Source organism: Zingiber officinale, chromosome 1B (assembly GCF_018446385.1).
Source record: "Zingiber officinale cultivar Zhangliang chromosome 1B, Zo_v1.1, whole genome shotgun sequence".
Classification (NCBI taxonomy): Eukaryota; Viridiplantae; Streptophyta; class Magnoliopsida; order Zingiberales; family Zingiberaceae; genus Zingiber; species Zingiber officinale.
In genome coordinates, this window is record NC_055986.1 from 43,832,802 (window position 1) to 43,853,027 (window position 20,226).

The following is a 20,226-nucleotide window of genomic DNA, read 5'->3' on the forward strand; positions in this document are numbered from 1 at the left end:
CAATAGTTTTTCTAGAAACAAAGTTCCTTTCTAGAAAAACCTCAGTCTTAGCCACAACTACTTTGTGTTAACTGGGAATGTAGAAGTAATATCCCTTCGTTTCCTTGGAATATCCTATAAAATAGCACTTATCGGATTTGGGTCCCAATTTGTCTGAGACTTGACGTCGAACGTAAGCCTCACAACCCCAAATCCTCATAAAAGACATCTGGGCGTCTCTCCTAGTTCATATCCTATATGGTGTCGTTATCACAGCCTTGGATGGAACACGGTTGAGTATGAAGGCTGCTGTGTCCAGAGTATAGCCCCAAAGAGATGTAGGAAGATCCGTGTGATACATCATAGACCTTTACCATATCTAATAGGGTACGATTCCTCCTTTCGGATACATCATTCCATTGTGGTGTTCCAGGAGGAGTGAGTTGAGATAGAATCTCACACTCAGCTAGATAGTCATGAAACTCATGGCTAAGGTATTCTCCACCTCGATCTGATCGAAATATCTTAATACTCTTGCCAAGCTGAATTTGTACTTCATTCTTGAATGCTTTGAACTTTTCAAAGGATTCTGACTTATGTGTCATCAGATACACATAACCATATATACTGAAGTCATCAGTAAATGTAATGAAGTACCTATAACCACCTCTGGCAGCGACATTGAAAGGGCCACATACATCACTATGTATAAGTCCTAACAAGTCAGTCGCTCTCTCGCTGTGTCCACTAAAGGGAGTCTTGGTCATCTTGCCTAGTAGGCATGACTCGCATGTCTCATATGATTCAAAATCAAATGAGTTCAGCAAACCATCTTTATGGAGCTGGGATAAGCGTTTGTCATTTATATAACCTAAGCGACAGTGTCAGAGATAGGTTTGGTTCATTTCATTTAATTTGAACCTTTTGGTATTTATGTTATAGATGGGGTTCTCAAAGTCTAGAATATATAGTCCGTTAATCAGATGTGCACTACAATAGAACATATCATTTAAATAAACTGAACAATATTTGTTCTTTATTATAAATGAAAAACCTTTCTTGTCCAAACAAGAAACTAAAATTATGTTCTTAGTAAGAGCAGATACATAACAATATTCATACAGTTCTAGTACAAGCCCAGAGGGCAAAGATAGATACTAAGTCCCTACAGCAACAGCAGCAACCCGTGCTCCATTGCCTACTCGTAGGTCCACCTCGCCCTTCGTCAATGCCCTGTTATTTCTCAACGTCTGCACATTAGTACAAATGTGAGAAGCACATCCGGTATCTAATATCCATGATGAAGAAATAGAGAGATTAACTTCTATAACATATATACCTGAAGTAGAAGTCTCACTTCTCTTCTTCTTAAGATCTTCCAGGTAGACTTTGCAGTTCCTCTTCCAGTGTCCAGCCTGACCGCAGTGGAAGCAGGTAGCATCCTTAGCGACCCCTTCTTTAGGTTTAAGTGTCTTGCCTTTGCCCTTGGCTTGGGACTTTCCCTTACCTTTAGGCTTGCCCTTGCCTTTGCCCTTTTGCACCATCAAAATGGAGTTGGGCTTAACCTTTTTAAGGTTGATCTCAGCAGTTCTCAACATACTCAGAAGCTCAGGCAGTGGCTTGTCAATTTCATTCATGTTGTAGTTCATGACGAATTGACTGTAGCTCTCTAGCAAGGATTGCAAGACCAAATCAGTGGTCAGCTCTTGGCCAAGGGGGAATCCCAACCTTTGTAGGTTTTCTATGTACTCAAACATCTTGAGTACATATGGACCTACGGGAGTCTCATCTTGCATCTTGCACTGAAACAGTGCCTTAAAGATCTCGAATCTCTCGTGCCTAGCTTGTCTTTGATATAGTTGACGAAGATGTTTAACCATATCATAAGCTCCCATCAACTCGTGTTGCTTCTGAAGCTCAGAGTTCATGGTCGCAAGCATGAGACAGGACACATCTAATGCGTCATCTTGATGCTTCTTATAAGCATCACGATCAGCTCGCGTGGCAGTGGCAGGAGATGCCTCAGGAATGGGCTACTATAGGACGTACAGTTTTCGTTCCTGTGTGAGAACAATTCTCAAGTTCCTGTACCAGTCCAGGAAGTTAGCTCCATTGGGCTTGTCCTTATCAAGGACAGAACGCAGGGAGAAGGTGTTCGTGTTTGACGACATGGCAATCTACAACAGAAAATGCAGAAAATAAATAATCATATTCCACTAATCATTTAATTAGGCCTTTAACTAAATGATGCTCCCACTGAATTATAGAACTTTTGTAAAATCAAGTCATAGATGTGGTCAAACCACACCTACTAGATTCTAACCAACTAGCTATAATTCTTGCGGGACAAAATCTACATCATACTAAGACCTGATTTAGCTTTGGCTAAATCGCCCAAGACTTAGTATGATCGGTAGGTAACCAATTACCAATTACATCTCTATGCAACTCTTGTTTATAGGATCAAGATCCGTATGTATATTAAAACTTGAGTTAGCTTTGGTTAAATCGCCCAAGAGTTAATATAAATGTGATTTTGACCTATCTATCAACCATTGAAAAATGTCTATAGTTAAACCTAATCCAATTGAGTTTAACTAGTTTTACTCAATCTGATTGAGTTTGTACTCACCCAGGCGTTGATAGGTGGGACCAAGATTATCCCTCCGCACCCTACCAAGATAATATGCGTTGCTCTGCTTTGGGAGATTCAACAACAACATGTGATCGAGGTAGTGATGGGTATCACAGCATGGTAGGCATTTTGAGTTGACGCGATTAAGATCTAATCTAATCATTGATATGTATCATATACGCGATTTAAATCTAATCTAATCGTGGTGCATCATATACTCGATTTAGATATAATCTTAATCGTTAAAGTACTAATTAATTACTCTACTCTAGCATGCATCATATACACACACAAGCAATTAATTAAATTGTGATTAGTCATGACCCTACTACGATCTTCTCAAGCCAATGAGAAGATCGAACAGTCAACCTAAGGTCAACAGCTTCTCCAAGCTCCTCCCTTTGACCGCCACGTGTTGCTCCCACCCTCCTCGTAACTCCTCCTCGAGTGGACGTCCTTCCACCGCTCTAATTTTATACATTACAAATTTGAAACTCAAGTTACATTCGAGTCTAAACTATTTACAACAGGAATATAAAATAAAGGAAGGCACGACGCACAGATCGCGATCATATACAACACGCACAAGCACACAAAAATGATACGCAGACCATATTATGAATTACAACACATATTTCCAATCAAATTGGGTTCTTTGGGCCATGACCATCACAATATCATACATAATTCTAAATTATGTATTTTCTGTAAGTTTCTGCGAAGATTAAAATTTTCGTGTACATGTTTTCTAATCCTAGATCTACACTAGATCTACATGGTAGAGAAGTTATACCTTTGATGCGAAGCCCTTCGCTTATCCCGCTCGTCCAAAATTTGTCGGATCTCAAGGGTGTCAAGTGAACACCCCTCTATGTGTATCCACACGAGCAAAAAAAATGGAGAAGAAACCTTAGAATGTGTTAGCACTCTTGAAGGTTTCGGCCAAGGTGGAGGAGAGGGAGAGAAGAAGATGAGAGGAGGAAGAAGAAGGAGTGAATGAGCACACAAAAACATTCAACACCACTTAAAGTGGTCGGCCACTTCAAGAGGGGTTTTTAAACTCTATGGAATACCAAGAGTCACAACTCTTGATCTCCCTCATGAGGTGGCACACATATGTACTATCCTTGATGATGTGGAACATCATCATTGGCCCACTCTATGTCAACTCACAAATAAGGTGGCATTGGTCAAGTCAAACTTGACCTTTCATCTTCCCTTCTTAAGTCAAGTCAAACTTGACCTCTTCTCTTCCATGGTTGATCAAATCTAACCATTTGATTCAAACCAATTTAATTTAATGAATCTATATTCATTGAATTAAATTGACTCAATGAATCCAAATCTAATTAGACTCATTTAACACATGAACCAAATTGAGTCCAACTCAATTAGCTTAATTAGGATTACTCTTAATCCAATTTGGTTCATCACATGAACCTAATCCTCTTGGTTCATCATATGAACCTAATCTCCATCTAATTGCGCTTTGTGTGTGACCCTATAGGTTCTTGTAACGTTGGCAATGTTCCTAAACCCATTTAGAAGCATAAGTAATGAGCGATATCTAGCAACACATCATTACTACCCAAGTTACAAGAATGTTGAGATCCAACATCACCTAGTGACTACTAATTGTGACTCTTCACAATATATGACAATGTCCTTCTATCATTGACATGTTGATTGATCAATTTAAGGCATAGACGGTGTCATCAATCTAAATCTTGAACTCCAAGTAGACTCACTATAATCAAATAAGCTCAATATCTCATATTGACTCATTTGGGCATGGTCATGCACGTAGTGGTCTTACTCTATCAAGAATAACGATGTCACTCCCGTTATATAGGAGGGATAGATCTCATCTACATCACTCACATCCCTCCGCATAATTTGTTACATACCCAGTAATCGTCTTTATAATCCACCCAGTTACGGGTGGCGTTTGACGAAGCCAAAGTATACAACTCCTTATGTAGGGAACCATGATGACTTCAGGTTCAAGGACTAATAGTCATACTAATAGCCACATGAGAAAGTATATGACACTCATATAACGATCCATGATACTTTCTCATGGCGGGTCATTCAGTATACATTCTCCAATGCATACCCATGTGTCAACTTGATATCTCTATATCCATGACTTGTGAGATCAAGTCATCGAGTTGACCTACATGCTAGTCTCGTCGCATTAACATTGTCCCTGAATGTTAATACTTGACTAGGAATGATTAAGAGTAGTGTTCTCTATATCATCTCACTATCGATTCAACCAATCGATTGATATAGATAAGAACCTTCTACTCAAGGACGCTATTATACTTATTTATTTGGCACCAATACAAGTAAGTATAATAACCAAAATAAATGCCTTTATATACATAGGAATATGATACAATGAGTTCATACAACAATCATCATATGATTGGCTCTAGGGTTCTAACTAACAATCCGTGAGGCCGACATTAGGGGGACCGCTAAGATAGCGGATCTACCTTTTTTAGAAGCCTCATATTCAATTTTCCTTTTTTTTTTTTGCATGCATGCATAACTATATGCACAAGTGTCATTTACTTGTGAAGAAAAATATCATATAATCCGATATAACTAGATTTTGTCACTACTTTTAGTAAGATTCATGTACTTACACCTCTCATTATGATTATCTTTGATCCTTGAATTGAATTTTCATAACTTGATATTTTTATTGTTAAGCTACATCAAGTCTTTGGTATTCGTTCTAGATACATTATAGGACTTGGAAGTGGGCTAAAATTAGTCACATCCATCTAGCTCAACTAATGCAACATTGCGGGAAAAACTTGAATCCACCTAGCAATGACTAAAAGACACAAAAGAAGAGTTAGCAAACACCCAAATTTAATTAGTAAGCATCCAAGATGAGTTTGCATTAATGAAATCAAGATAAAATATGTTTGAATAAATTTTTAATCGATTTGCATCTGGAGCAATATAATTCTTGATCCATGATTTATCTTTAGCTTCACCTCCTCCTTCTCGATCTTAGAATTTGATGTTATGAACTTTTGCTAAAGTTCTGAATTTGGATATGAACTTGATGTTGTGAACTTTATTTTTTGTGTTATTTATTATTAGAGTTGTAAACTTGTTAATTGTTGTTAGAGTTGTGTTACTTATAATTTATTGTGTTACTTGCGGTTAAAGTTGTATGAGTTGCTTGTAAATGTTAGAATTGTGAATGTTGTAAACTTGATGATGTTGAAGTAGGAGTTGTTTGTGAATTTGTTTACGAGTCTGTGAATTTGTAAATTTGTATATAAGATATGAATATAAATAAATAAAATTATTTTTTAAAAAAAATAAGGTTAGCGATGAATTAGGAGGAAATCGTTGCTAAACAAAGGGTTTAGTGATGATTTACACATGTTTCGTTGCTAATCACACAAAAATTATCACAATTGTCAGTGTTTTTTAAAAAAGGTTAGCGGCGAAGTACAAAAAATTCGTCGCTAACATCTTGTTTCCATGACGAATTTGACAATTTCACTACAAAAATTAATGCCTATTAGAGATGAAATATGGGTATTTGTCGCTAATACTATCTTAGTTAGCGACGAATAATGCTACATTCGGCGCAAACCTTGGTATATTTTAACGATGATTATGATAATTTTAGTGACATTTTAAATTATGTCATTAATCTTAGCAACGAAATATTGATTTTTGTCACTAAATATAATTTATGATAAGCTTATACCGACGATGTTAACAATGAATATTTATCGTTGCTATTTACTGTTAGCGATGAATTATGTCATCGCTAAATAACATTGTTCTTGTAGTGTTTTTGCCAATATCAAAATCAAATTCGATTATATGGTACTTCCAACACTAACAAAAAATAGACACAAATCATTCAATATCAATTACATTTGCAAACTTATTAAAAAAATTTATCCTAATAATTTTACAAGTTAAGAAAAATTGTATATAAAGTATCAATGAAAACTTTTTGAGATCCCCATATAGCACAATTAATATTTTCAAAATATACCAAACACTTTTAGAATTATGTCAATTATTGATGAGAAAAAAAGAGAATTAATATCTTATGGATTAAATGATTAGACTTATTTTGACTCTTATCGTTTCTATTGCAATCATAAATCATGCATTTTTATCTATGAAGATTTTCAAGATGGGATTGTTGAATAAAATGGAAGATAAATTTTTAACTAGTTCATTACTAATCTACATTGAAAAAGGGATTGCTCAAACTTTTAATATTAAATCAATTATTATTGATGAATTTAAAATTATGACAAAAAAAAACGTTGAGTACAATTTAAAATGAATAAACATAATAAATAAATGGGTAAATAATAATTTATATCCATTTTTTATCTTCCTAATTATATTATATATAATGATTAAAGTATTATTTTTATCATTTTTGCGATTTTATTGGTAGAGAATAAGTTACGAATGAAGACGTGAAAAATTTGAAAATCTATGGGTTACTTCTATTTTGCATAAGTTATTTTAAATTATAACTTTATCTTAATAATTTTTTATTGTAGTAAATTAAGACGTAGTTCTTATTAGGGGTGTCAAAAATGAACCCGACCCGACGACCCAACCCGAGTCGACCCGAAAAAAATCAGGTTCGGGTTGGGCATTTTCGGGTTCGGGTCGGGTTCGGGTTGGAGGGTTGGAGGGTTAAATATTTTCGGGTTGGGTCGGGTCGGGTTCGGGTTGACCCGGGTTGACTTAAATATAGGGTTTTGTGGGGTTTTTTGGGGTTAAATCAAATTTTATTTTAAAAATTTAGATGTTTTTATGTATATTAATATCATGTTTGTATGATAATGATGGAGTATTGAGATAAAAGTGAAGAATTATAGGGAAAATATCCCAAAAAAGTCGTTTTGAATCGGATTTTCGGGTTATATGGGTCGGGTTCGGGTTGATCGGGTTGGTCGGGTTCGGGTTCGGGTTTAGGTGTTTTGGGTTGAAGTCGGGTTCGGGTCGGGTTCGGGTTGGGTTAAAAAAAATAAAAAAAAATCCAACCCGACCCAACCCGACCCGACCCACCCGAATTGACACCCCTAGTTCTTATCATTATTTTTTTTTTTTGAGAATTAACATATATGTGTCTTAAAAGAAAGTATTATTATATCATGTATTTATATTAATTACTATATTTATTTGTTGATAATTTATTATTTATTATCTTCATTTTAAAAAATATATCACTGAGAACATTTTACACGCAAATTATCATCTAGCAAAAACTATTTGTCTTAGAAACAATTCAACAATACAACTCGATGAGATTGTGGATTCATCCATCTCCATTGATATTTTTCCACACAATATTGATCGAAGGTTGTGTTCCTTAGAAAATCTCTTTGGTTATCTTTTCCCAATACAGATTTGATGTATTAACTGAGTTGATACAAAGCAATAAACCTATCACTAGTTAATAAAAATACAACGCTGTAGCAAAATTATAATATCTAATTTATGTTTCAACCTTTTGCTTCTCAATATAACCTCAAAATGACTAACATTATTTTTACATAAATAACTCATTTCAAGTTGCTAAATAATTGCCAATTCTAATCTTTCATTTTTGCAAACAAATAAACAACTAGAACAAAATGCATAAAAAAATCTAACATTAGTTTCAACTCTTTTTATTTTTACATAGTAAATCAAACAATAATCTCAACACATCCAACATTACCAGTACATTAAAAAAACACATCAAAAAATATATATTTATTTTTAAAGAACATCAAATATATATATATATATATAATCTAAAATTTCTCATGTTCATTGATGAGAATGTCAATGTCGCCCTTTCAATCAAATTACCTACTCTCATGTGTAAACTCCAAATCCTGAGTTTGGTGTAGCAAAAACAGAGTCAGCCAGCAACTTCCTACTATCTAATTCTTAGTTTCTTAGGGATACAAGTTGCAACTACAATTTTCAACACTATACTGCTCTTTTTCACCAAAAATCAAATGAAAACATTCACAACTTGCCCACAAATATATTTAACAAGTAAATGCTAACTCCAAATGAATGCACTAATTCTACTTTCAAATTTTGCCAATATGGTATGGTATTTCAACAATAGCTTGCCTATGTATTATTTCCTATGAAAACTAGCAACTCTGTGATGTAACTATCTACCAAATCACTAGAGGCAAGCAACAAACCATTCTCCAACCTCATGAATATCAAACAAACTCAAACTCGATCGGCAATTAATGCATCTCCTCCCACACTATAAATACAACCAAACTTAAAACCCATCCCTCCATGATCACATTATTATTTGGATTAAGGAGCATGACGATCACCAATCTCCTAAGATCCTACTTTTTTCTTTTCCTAGTCTTCTTCATCTCACTCCCCCCTGTTTCCCACTCCCAATTTCTGAATTTCCGGATCGCCAAGGCCTTCACAGCCCTGCAGGCCCTTAAGCGGGCCATCACTTCCGACCCTAATGGGCTTACTTCCAATTGGGGCGGCCCAAACGTCTGCAACTACACCGGCGTCTTCTGCGCCGCCGCGCCCGACGATGATCCCCACCACGCTGCCCTAACCGTCGCCGGCGTCGACCTCAACCACCGCGACCTCGAAGGTACCCTCCCCGATGAGATCGGCCTCCTATCCGACCTCGCCCTCCTCCACCTCAACTCCAACCGCTTCCACGGCGCCCTCCCCCTCTCCCTCGGATCGCTCCACCGCCTCTTCGAACTCGACCTCAGCAACAATCGCTTCGACGGCGGATTCCCGATGGTCGTCCTTGATCTTCCGTCCCTCCGCTTCCTCGACCTCCGATTCAACCGCTTCTGTGGCGACGTGCCGCCCTGCCTCTTCGATCGGAAACTCGACGCCCTGTTCCTCAACAACAACCACTTCACCTTCTCGATCCCGGACAACTTCGGCCACTCGCCTGCTTCGGTGATCGTGCTCGCCAACAACCAGATCTCCGGGTGCCTCCCCGCCGGGCTCGGCGACATGGCCGACACGCTGAGGGAGCTGGTAATCCTCAACGCCGGGATCAGAGCGTGCGTCCCTCCGGAGATCGGGCGGCTGAGGCGCCTCCGGGTGCTGGATTTAAGCTACAACCACCTGATCGGGCCGCTTCCAGCAACGATCGCGGCGATGGCGGAGCTCGAGCAACTCGACGTGGCGCACAACAAACTCTCCGGAGCGATCCCTAGCGGGATCTGCAACCTTCCAAGGTTGAAGAACTTTACCTACGCCTACAATTTCTTCACCGGCGAGCCGCCGCACTGCTTGAGGATTCGAAGCCACGACGATCGAAAGAATTGCATACCGTCCCGACGCGACCAGCGACCGCCGATGGAGTGCGCGACCTTTCTGTCGAAGCCAAGATTCTGCCACGACGGATGCATCGCGTCGCAACCGCCTCCGCACCCGTGGCAGTAAACATCGATTGCTCCTCGGCCGCAGCCGCTACCAATAATAATATAGACCGTTTATGTTGTATTATTTTATGGGAGAAAATCATAATTTTCCTTACTTAAAAAAGTAAAAATTTTATTTTTATTTTTTAAAAAACTTCCTATTTTAATAAAATAGAATTCTTCTTTATTATTTAATTTTATTCGGAATATTTTCACTTGGAACCCTTAAATTTAAGTATTATCAGTTGAGATCATTTCATAAAATAAACACAAATACCAGATAATCAAATCTAATACAAAATGCCGAAATACAAACCCACGCAAATATTATTTCAGAACACTCCAAGACCCTCACTCCATCTATTAAACTCTCTAGCTGTGGATTCAATCAGAAGGTGGCGAACAAGAACATGAACCCAACTGCTGCAGAAGAAGAAATCAGCAAATTGTTGATGAACCCGTCGGAAGAACCACCGGCGGAGGTCGCCGCAGTGGCACCAGTCGCCGGCGTCGTCTTCGATCCACCCTCTGCTTGCATAATTAAAATTTAAGTCTCCTAAATAACGATTATTTAACTAATCAATATTGTGTAATTAATTCAATTAACTGGTCGCGTTAATTAAACACCTGCGCTGGAGATGGATGGAGTGGTAGTGGCGGCGGAGGAAGGATTCGCCGGTGAGGGGCTTTCCGTCTCGGCCGATGGCGAACTTGCCGGTGCTGCTGAAGGTGCGCCGCCGTTCACCGCTGCAACCGCAAGTTAAAAAATATTTTCAATAACACCCTCTGCTTTTGCTTCTTTTTTAAAATACTCCCTCTAAGATAGCTCCATAGTAAATTGGGCATAAGGCGACAAATTGTAAACACCAAAGGGTGCATTTGACAATAAGGTAAAATACTGGGAGTGAAAGAGATAACAATGCTGATACCGTCGCAGGCGGAAACCGGTGGAGTTTGGACGTTGCAGGCGGCGGGAATGGCAAGGGCGCGGGTTTGGTTGACGGTAATCCCCAAAGAGGCTGCGCCGCCATTGAGCATCGAGCAGAGGCACTCCGGCCGCGACTGCAGCACCGAGGAGAGCTGCGAGCAGCAGGAGGAGGAGGGCGTGGACGCGTTGCCGGTGACGTATCCCAGGCACGGCGCCATGCTGATGATCACCGACGTGCATCCCGATTGGGCCGACGCCCGGTCCAATACAAAGCCCACCATAAGGCCCAATCCAAGCAACAACTTAATGCTCTTCGACACCGCCATCGTCGATATATTTATGGTGCAATTAGTGGAGTTAATTAGCGGCTAACGGTTAATTGAGAGATTGTGTAGAGTTTGGAAGGGTTTATAAAGGAGATTTGGAGAGGGATTAGACCGTGGTTAGATGGCCTAACACGTAGTGTTCAGCTTGTTAAGTAGACAATATAATAGCCAGTGTGGTTGTCCAACTTTACCAGATAAAATTTAATATATAAAGTAGTTCTCAATAATTATATTTAAGGGTGTAAATGAGCTCATAATTTAAGATTAACAAAATTTATAAATTACTATACTATTTAAATATTTGAATTAAAAAATTAAGAAAAAAAAAAATTCCTGAACTTTATTTATAAACGTAATTAACTAAAGCTTCAAGATTTATCACCTTCAAGGTAATTTAATTAGTTGACATTTACCATTTTAACCAAAGTTATAACTAAGACGTAGACACCTACTTTACTAAGTAACCATATCTATCTATTTGCATAAAAAATTTAAAGTGGGCCAATGAAACCATTTAAATTATTATTTTAAATTTTATCATAATTCCTTTTTTATTTAATAGAATAAAAATAAAATATATAAAATTTAAGTTTAATAATATTAGATGAGATAATTATTTAGACAGAGAATCATAAATCATTTATGACTAAGAATTTTAAGAATTTATAATTATTTTTTAAAATGTGTCTTCCAAATACATATAAGATAGTTGAAATGACTATTAGTTAGAACCCTAGAGTCAATCATATGATGATTGTTGTATGGACTTGTTGTATCATATTCCTATATACTTATAAAGGTATTTTTTTTTATGGTTATTATACTTATTTGTATTTGTGTCAAATAACTAAGTATAATAGCGCCCTTGAGTAGAAGGTTCTTATCTATATCAATCGATTGGTTGAATTGATAGTGAGATGATATAGAGAACACTACTCTTAATCATTCCTAGTCAAGTATTAACATTCAAGGACAATGTTAATACGATGAAACTAGCATGTAGGTCAACTCGATAACTTGATCTCATAAGTCATGGATATAGAGATATCATGTTGACACATGGGTATGCATTAGAGAATGTATACTGAATGACCCGCCATGAGAAAGTATCATGGATTGTTATATGAGTGTCATATACTTTCTCATGTGACTATTAGTATAACTATTAGTCCTTGGACCTGAAGTCATCATAGTTCCCTACATAAGGAGTTGCATACTTTGGCTTCGTCAAACGTCACCCGTAACTGGATGAACTATAAAGGCGATTGCTGGGTATGTAACAAATTATGCAGAGGGATGTGAGTGATGTAGAAGGGATATATCTCTCTTATATGACGGGAGTGACATCATGATTCTTGATAGAGTGAGACCACTAAGTGCATGGTCATGCCCAAATGAGTCAATATAAGATATTGAGCTTATTTGATTAGAGTGAGTCTACTTGGAGTTCAAGACATAGATTGATTAGAGGATGACACGGTCTATACCTCAATTTAATCAATCTAGATATCAAGGATAGAAGGACATTATCATATATTGTGAGAGTCACAATTAGTAGTCACAAAAGTGATGTTGGATCTCAACATTCTTGTAACTTGGATAGTAATGATGTGTTGCTAGGTACCACTCATTATTTATATTTCTAAATGGGTTTAGGAGTATTGCCAACGTTACAAGAACCTATAGGGTCACACACAAAGGGCAATTAGTTGGAGAATAAGTTCATATGAGGGACTAAGAGGATTAGGTTCATGTGATGAACCAAATTGAATTAAGAGTAATCCAAATTAGACTAATTGAGTTGGACTCAATTTGATTCATGTGTACAATGAGTCTAATTTAGATTATGATTCATTGAGTCAATTTAAATAAATGAATAGAGATTCATTAAATTAAGTTGACTTAAATCAAAGGTTGGATTTGATCAACCATGGGAGATAAGAGGTCAAGTTTGACTTGACTTGAGAGGAAAGATGAAGGGTCAAGTTTGATTTGACCAAATGTCACCTCATTGTGACTTGGCATGGGACCGGCCAATGATGATGGTCCACATCATCAAGGCTACATCAAGTGTGTGCCACCTCATGAGGAAGACCAAGAGTCATGACTCTTGGTATTACATAGAGGTTTAAAAGCCTCTAAAAGTGGTCGGCCACATTATGTGTGTATGAATGCATTTTGTGTGCTCATTCAAGACATCATCTTCTTCCTTTCTTCTTCTTCTTCTCTCCCTCTCCTCCATTGCCGAAACCCCTTGTGAGTGCTAGCACACTCTAAGTGGTTTATCTCCACCTTTTATCCGTGTGGATACTTGTAGATGAGTGTTCACTTGACACTCTACGAGACCCGGCAACTTTTGGACGAGCGGGATAAGCGAAGGGCTTCGCTACAAAGGTATAATCTCTACCATGTAGATCTAGTGTAGATCTAGGAGAAAACTATGTATATGTAAATTTTTATCTTTGCATGGATCCGTGACAAGAAGTTCGAGGTTTTTTCGTAACGCAAAAAGTGATTTTTTCGGCTCGAAAGTTCCTACAATGGCAAAGAATGTTAGATATTCATTGTGATCACAAAGTAGATCTAAAACTTAAAGATAAGTTTTATAAAACTGTAATTAAAGTTGCTATGTTATGCGGAGTTTAATATTGGATTATGACTCGAACACATGAATAAGAGATAAATTATAAAGATAAGAATGTTTAAGTAGATACGTGAATATATAAAGATGGACTAAATAAAAATATTTTTAAAAAAACCAGAGCTGTAGCTATTAATTCAAGCCGACACTTTTAAGCCGGTAAAAATATGTTAAATGATTAATAAATATTTCAATTATGAAATGTAAACGATAACAAATGGGTAGAGGAAGAGAAAAATAAAAAAACTTAATTAATAATAATAAATAAAATAAATTTATTTAAATATAAATAATAATATAATATAGAATGAACCGATGATATAGAAAATTCCATATACCCGGACTCATTTAGTAGGATAATAATTGTATTTATTCTATTAATGAGTGGTGTTCTGAAAACGCATAGTATAAGGTGTAAAGTGAAATTTTATCTATAATGTTAGTTAATACATATTTAACTAAGCCGGAAAATATCTAAATAAATAAAGATAAAGCGATCACCGTTTTCTCACCTTATCCGCTCCGACGAAGCCGCTTCTCAACAATGGCGACGGCGCTTCTCCACTTCTCCGCCGCATCGGCCGCCTCCACTCCCCTCTACACCACTTCCATTTTCCCCCGAGGGCTCCCTTCCTCTGCCGCCCGAGTCCACTGCCCCCCACCATTTGTCCGACGGCGGGGGCGGGCATCGATGATGGCGAAGGCGTACAAGGTAACGATCGAACACGAGGGGGAGGCGCGGACGGTGGAGGTGGAGGAGGACGAGACGATCCTGGGGCGGGTGCTGGAGGAGGGGCTGGCGGTGCCACACGACTGCAAATTGGGGGTTTGCATGACCTGCCCTGCCCGGCTGGTGAGCGGCACCGTGGACCAGAGCGACGGTATGCTCAGCGACGACGTCATCGAGAAGGGATACGCCCTCCTCTGCGCCTCCTACCCGCGCTCCGACTGCCACATCAGCACCATCCCCGAGGAGGAATTGCTCTCCCTCCAGCTCGCCACCGCCAACGATTGACGTAAGCCCTAGTACTCGAGTCGTTGATTTCGCCGATGAGGGCAATTAAATCAGTAGAAATATATATATATAAATTGCATCTTTAGTCTTTTTGATAGAGCTTTATGGTTGGTTGTTCATGATCTGCTTTCTTTGGTTTGGGACCTTCTCATTGTTCTTGACTAATGAACATAAGAATGTCTTAAGTTGTTCAGCCATTGGTGTAAGTTAAAATAATTATACTTACGGCATCTGTAAACCTCTTAAAGAGTTTTATGCTCTGCCACATCATTTGTCAAATCAAAAATTAAAAATCTTATTTCTTTTAAAAATCACTCTATGTTATCATAAAATCTTTCTCTTTTAAAAATTTCATTTTTTAAAAAATTCTCTCTTTATCCTCTCTCTCTGTTATTTTTTTTTATAAACTCGGTCCCAAGATTTTAATATAGATTTATAAAAAAATCTATAAACCCTACCTAAATAGTGGGAGAGGGATTTATATTGAGAAATTTATAGCATAAATTATATGCTATAAACCTCCCACTGCATATGCTCTTATAAGATTATTTCCTTAGGCATTTATATGTTAATTATTGTCATGTTTGTTTTGTTCATGGACAATGCTTAAGACTTCACAAGTACTTTTAAATCTTCCATTGAATTTAAAATGCTTTAAGAAATCCATCATGATTTTAGATTGGTCAAATTGATTAGTTTTATCCATCATAGCATTTTGATCAAAACACTTTGCTCAAAGGCACCTTAATGGATGACTTTTTATGATCAAAATTGTGTAGACATTTTACTCGTCAAGAAAGGCAAATAAGGAAGAATATATTTCAATCTTTTTTCTTTTTGTTGATAATCTAGTCCAATTTCACTAAAAGTAGATTACTTCTCCCCTATTCTCCTATAGATTAAATATTAAAGTTTATGCATACTCAAAAGTAAACCTTCAAAATATTTGTCCTATTTAGGATTCAAACCTTGCTCCTCTTATTGTTCTTATGAATGTTTTACCACTACATCACATCCAAGAGGAGGGCTATTTCAATGGCTTTAGTAAATATAACAATGGAGTACCTAGTTTGGTAAATATCAAACCTTGAGTATGTTGTTTGGTAAATTGTTGATAATGTTTTGGAGGGAAAACAGGGTCGATGAGCCCAGCAGACTCAAACAAAATTGTAGCGAAGACAAACATGTATATAAATTTTATCATCAAAGCAAATACTAAGTTCTAGTTGATCGACTGAAGGGATGATACGTGGTCATCTCCAGTTCTAGTTGTGTAAACAAGCAAAGAGAATAATTCAAATGGCATTAACAATGTAGAATAAGGAGGGTTTAAAAGAGTCTTTTAGCCATTTTTTTTTTTAAAATAATGAACAAAATCCATGTAAATGAAAACAGAAGCTCACTGCAAAGTGATGGAGGAAAGAGGAGACTGTAAAGCAAATCGGATATTATTCACAGATGATATTCTGGATGATTAGTCGGAGCCGAAAGTGTTCTCCCCGCTGTAAGTCATATATAGGAAACCATCCTCATCCTTGTGTTCCTTGTAAATCACAGACAGCGTCGCAGCTACAAGAAAAATAAAATCACTCTTCATGATGAGAAAACATGTTCAAACATAAAAATGAAACTTCAGCAATAATATCTTACCTGTGGATGGTAGTGTATTGTCAATGAAGACAAAGATGGCCTTCTCAGCGGTAAGCTTGATCCTCTTGCGAATCGCGTGAACAAATTGTCCCACAGTGAGGTCGGCTGGAGCAAGGTACCTGCGTTAAGTTATACGGCCAAAACAATATCTAGGAATAGTTCATCAGTCGAAGTGAACCTGATAAATCAATCTTGACAAAGTTATCAAGTATTAAACTAATCCAGATTCAACAACTCTTATTCTGGCAGCAAAGTAGTGTGATATATAGTAGAGAAAACTAAAAGAGCATCTTCAGCAGGGAAAATTGATTAAAAACTAAAGACTAATAGAAAAACCATGGAAAACAAACTTGTTAAGAATCTGTATGGAAGAATTCTATAGCTCTTGCAAATAAAGGGCAACAAATTACTGCGCCTAGTGGTTACTGCACATCATCATCATCCTTTTGACAAACCATGTTAGTCCTAACATTTTAGTATCAGCTATATGAAACTTTATGAAGTTAAGATTATTTAAATTATTATTATTATTTACATTGACTAACTATTTGGTCTCCCTCTGCCTTAATTCAACTTGTCCAACTATATATTTTATTAGCCAATTTGAATATAGGAGCATTTTTATGATCAATTGGAGCTGCTACAGCTAATTCCCCAGATAGTAATTTTTCTTTAAAACATAGGTGTATCTTTCTAATAACCTCAAACTTACATGTTTAGTTTCTTCATATTTTCTCTATTAACCTTTTGCATCATTGTTTTCTAACTGCCAAAATTTATAGGAACAACTCAATCTATACCTTATGATCTTAACACTCCCCCTCACAAATGAATGAAAAAAAAAAAGAGACTAAATTCACCCAGCCAAACATTGATCAAGCTTAATAACTGGGCATTGCTTGGATTCAAACTAATATTCTAATACCATGTTGGATTTGTTTGGATGAAGAATCATTCAACAGCTTATTAAGCATCATTTTCTTAAATGAGTGAAAAAATATTCCACCCTAAGAAATAGTATATAGGTAGAGTAAAATGTCAAAATATTGGATGAGTACTTCTTTATAATCTCAAAACAGTTCATGATCAGAATGGCGAAGATTTATAGCATTAGCCTGATATTTTTGTGAACAGCCTACAAAGTCAACAGATAGCTAAATAAGATTCGATAAAGTTTGTTGAGAAAAAGAAAAAAAGACTAACTTCCTCTTGGTAATGTCTGGAACGTCACTTCTTTGAGCCTTCTCCACAATCACCTACATAAAGAAAAATGAAACGTCGTATCATAGAGTAAATTTTTTGCGAAACCAGATGTTATCACTTACAGGAATCATATCCGGAAACTTCTCACTGATTTGAGCAGCCTCACCTTTCCTCCATTCTACAATGCAGTTTTTTTTCATAGTGGAACAAAAATGAAACCAACTAGAAAGCCATAGTGTCGAATTTAAGCACTACATATAAAATCATACTAGATGCTTTATAATGCATATGCAACTAGAGAATTAATAGCTAGCTAAACCCCACTTAATCACATTTGTCAAGTTTGTTTAGATTGGATGTGTGCTAGACCATCTAAAAGTTCTCTTCCTCTAATGGTTTCAGGATGAACATGCGACATATATATTTTTTGAACAATGATAATCACATCTCATCATCAAGCTCCGTTTGTCTCACCTGGGATTACGAAAAACGTATTCCTCCATTGATCCAGCATTCATAAATATTCAATTCAATCAAATCATTTTTCATCAAATTAAGTAATGTTTCATTTGGTTTCCTTCTGCCTTTTCCGCCTTCCAAAAGTAATAGATGAAATGTAAACTGATTTAAATTTATCGAAAGAATCCATACAGCTAGAATGATATTTCAGTTCTATAATAACCCTAGAAACAAATGTGTTCTGTGTTTGCTAAATAAATAATACAGGAGACGAGTATTCTAATGCAAAAATGCCTTCTGCAATGTGCCCTAATAAATGTAGAAGAAAAAACATAACTAACTATACAGGAGAGAAAATGTTAAGGCCATCTACAAGAGAGTATTGTAATATATCAGCATTAAAACCCTAACCCAGTCAGAAAGAAGTTGAACAAATAAAATTTCCATCAAGTAGCCTCCTTTTAAGAAAGAAGAAAATAAAGGGCATCAACCACGGCATAGAAAAAAAAAAGGAGGCAAAAGTCACAAACCAAGAGGATGATCCAGCTTGAATTTACTCGTCGCCATCGATCTCTTTCTCCTGCAATAAAAAAAACTGCGTTGCCACGACAATCTCCGTGAGAAAAGAAATCAAAATAGACGATCGTCCGTGCAGCCAAAATGGCGAGAGAGACAAGACAACAAGAGCAAAGATTACGTACCAGGCGCAACGAGAAGGAGATGAAGAGTCTATAAAAGCTCGGGCAGGGATTTGGGGGAAACGAAGAAATGGATCTTGAAGCACGAAACGGTCCATAATTTTTTTTTAATATTATTCCCATTCGGATAAATTAAAATTTAAATAATTATAAGAAACTTTTGAAAAACTACTTTTTACATTTAGAACTTCTTTAACTTTATATTATTTTATAAATTCAGATTTAGATAATTAAAAGAATATTTTAAACGCTATTTCTTCCTTATATTATTTTCAGTTGGAAAATTTTATATTTAAATAATTAAAAACTTTTAATAATGTTTTAATTGTAAAGGGAACAAAACTTTAATTAAATTGAATAAACCAGTTGAACAAATTCACTTCAATTATTTTAAAATTTTATTTTGAAAAATAGATTAATAAATCTCTAAATTAACTAATCCTAAATTTTTAATTATCGAATTCGCTACTTTGAAACCACTTGTCACTCGCGACTCCTTCCCAAATTTGTAATTCAGTTTCTCATCTACGTCTATGCAGTGACGGATCTAGGGGGAGGGAGGGTGTGCTTGAGCACCCTCTTGCTCGAGAAAAATTCCACCAGTATATTGCAGTTCGAGAGACAGTGAGAAGGAAGATAAGATCCAACTCCTTTCTTTGAACATTTTTTTTTTTGTCTGGATCCACGCCTATAACTTTGGAGACCTACTCAATCCCCTCTATCACTCCCGTTGTTAACGCCTACCGCGATCCCCTCCCCTTGCTTCCATCGTCGATGCTTACCTCGATCCCCTCCTATCGCTCTCAGAGTCAAGTGTCACTCTCACAGTCAAGTGTCTACAATTTCTCATCGTTAACTTGAGCCCTCCTCCCGTTGCTCTCACCGTAGGCTTGAGTCTTTCTTTTCTCCCGTCATCTCACCTTGTTGCCTCTTGCTCATTCCTCACGAGACCTGAGTTCCCTTGTCCTCTCTTCCTCATATCACATTAACTAGCAATTGTCCACCGGTGCGAGTACAAGTTGTACTCTCCTGAAACTATTGTATACATCAAAATTCAAAACCAACCCCTCAAGTATATATATATATTTTTTTTACTTTTATTTTTAACATTGATAAACAAGGATAATTTTTTTCCTTTATATTATTTTCATCTAAGCAATTTCTAATTTAAATAATTAATAGAATATTTTAAAATGTATTTATTTTAATTTATCTTTAAAAACAAATAAATTTTTGTCCTATTTATATTA

General features: G+C 36.7%; 4 protein-coding genes across 6 annotated transcripts; 2 read left to right on the top strand and 2 right to left on the bottom strand.

Annotated features, from left to right (window-relative positions):
• The first annotated feature begins 8,939 nt into the window (after positions 1-8,939).
• On the top strand, positions 8,940-10,193 carry LOC122056000 (leucine-rich repeat extensin-like protein 6). The gene has a single exon (XM_042617729.1). It carries the CDS (start codon positions 8,969-8,971, stop codon positions 10,076-10,078), a length of 1,110 nt encoding a protein of 369 aa, XP_042473663.1. The 5' UTR covers positions 8,940-8,968; the 3' UTR covers positions 10,079-10,193.
• A 117-nt stretch (positions 10,194-10,310) lies between these two features.
• Positions 10,311-11,359, bottom strand: LOC122056008 (non-specific lipid transfer protein GPI-anchored 5-like). Its single transcript, XM_042617742.1, has 3 exons — positions 10,986-11,359; positions 10,684-10,803; positions 10,311-10,584 (listed from the first exon to the last, which is right to left on the bottom strand). The coding sequence occupies exons 1-3, from the start codon at positions 11,308-11,310 to the stop codon at positions 10,445-10,447; spliced, it is 585 nt and encodes a 194-aa protein (XP_042473676.1). The 5' UTR covers positions 11,311-11,359; the 3' UTR covers positions 10,311-10,444.
• Positions 11,360-14,437: 3,078 nt separating this feature from the next.
• LOC122056016 (ferredoxin C 1, chloroplastic-like) lies at positions 14,438-15,191 on the top strand. Its single transcript, XM_042617754.1, has one exon. It carries the CDS (start codon positions 14,496-14,498, stop codon positions 14,964-14,966), a length of 471 nt encoding a protein of 156 aa, XP_042473688.1. The 5' UTR covers positions 14,438-14,495; the 3' UTR covers positions 14,967-15,191.
• Positions 15,192-16,240: 1,049 nt separating this feature from the next.
• Positions 16,241-19,097, bottom strand: LOC122056025 (autophagy-related protein 8C-like). 3 transcript variants are annotated; one of them, XM_042617764.1, is made up of 6 exons: positions 18,980-19,097; positions 18,809-18,873; positions 17,942-17,997; positions 17,820-17,872; positions 16,617-16,735; positions 16,241-16,535 (listed from the first exon to the last, which is right to left on the bottom strand). In XM_042617764.1, exons 1-6 carry the CDS (start codon positions 19,072-19,074, stop codon positions 16,441-16,443), a joined length of 483 nt encoding a protein of 160 aa, XP_042473698.1. In that variant the 5' UTR covers positions 19,075-19,097; the 3' UTR covers positions 16,241-16,440. The 3 variants fall into 3 exon arrangements, with proteins under 3 accessions (XP_042473698.1, XP_042473707.1, XP_042473717.1); XM_042617773.1 differs by having other exon boundaries at positions 18,809-18,858; positions 18,980-19,056; XM_042617783.1 differs by having other exon boundaries at positions 16,507-16,535; positions 16,617-16,721.
• Between the last annotated feature and the right edge of the window lie 1,129 nt (positions 19,098-20,226).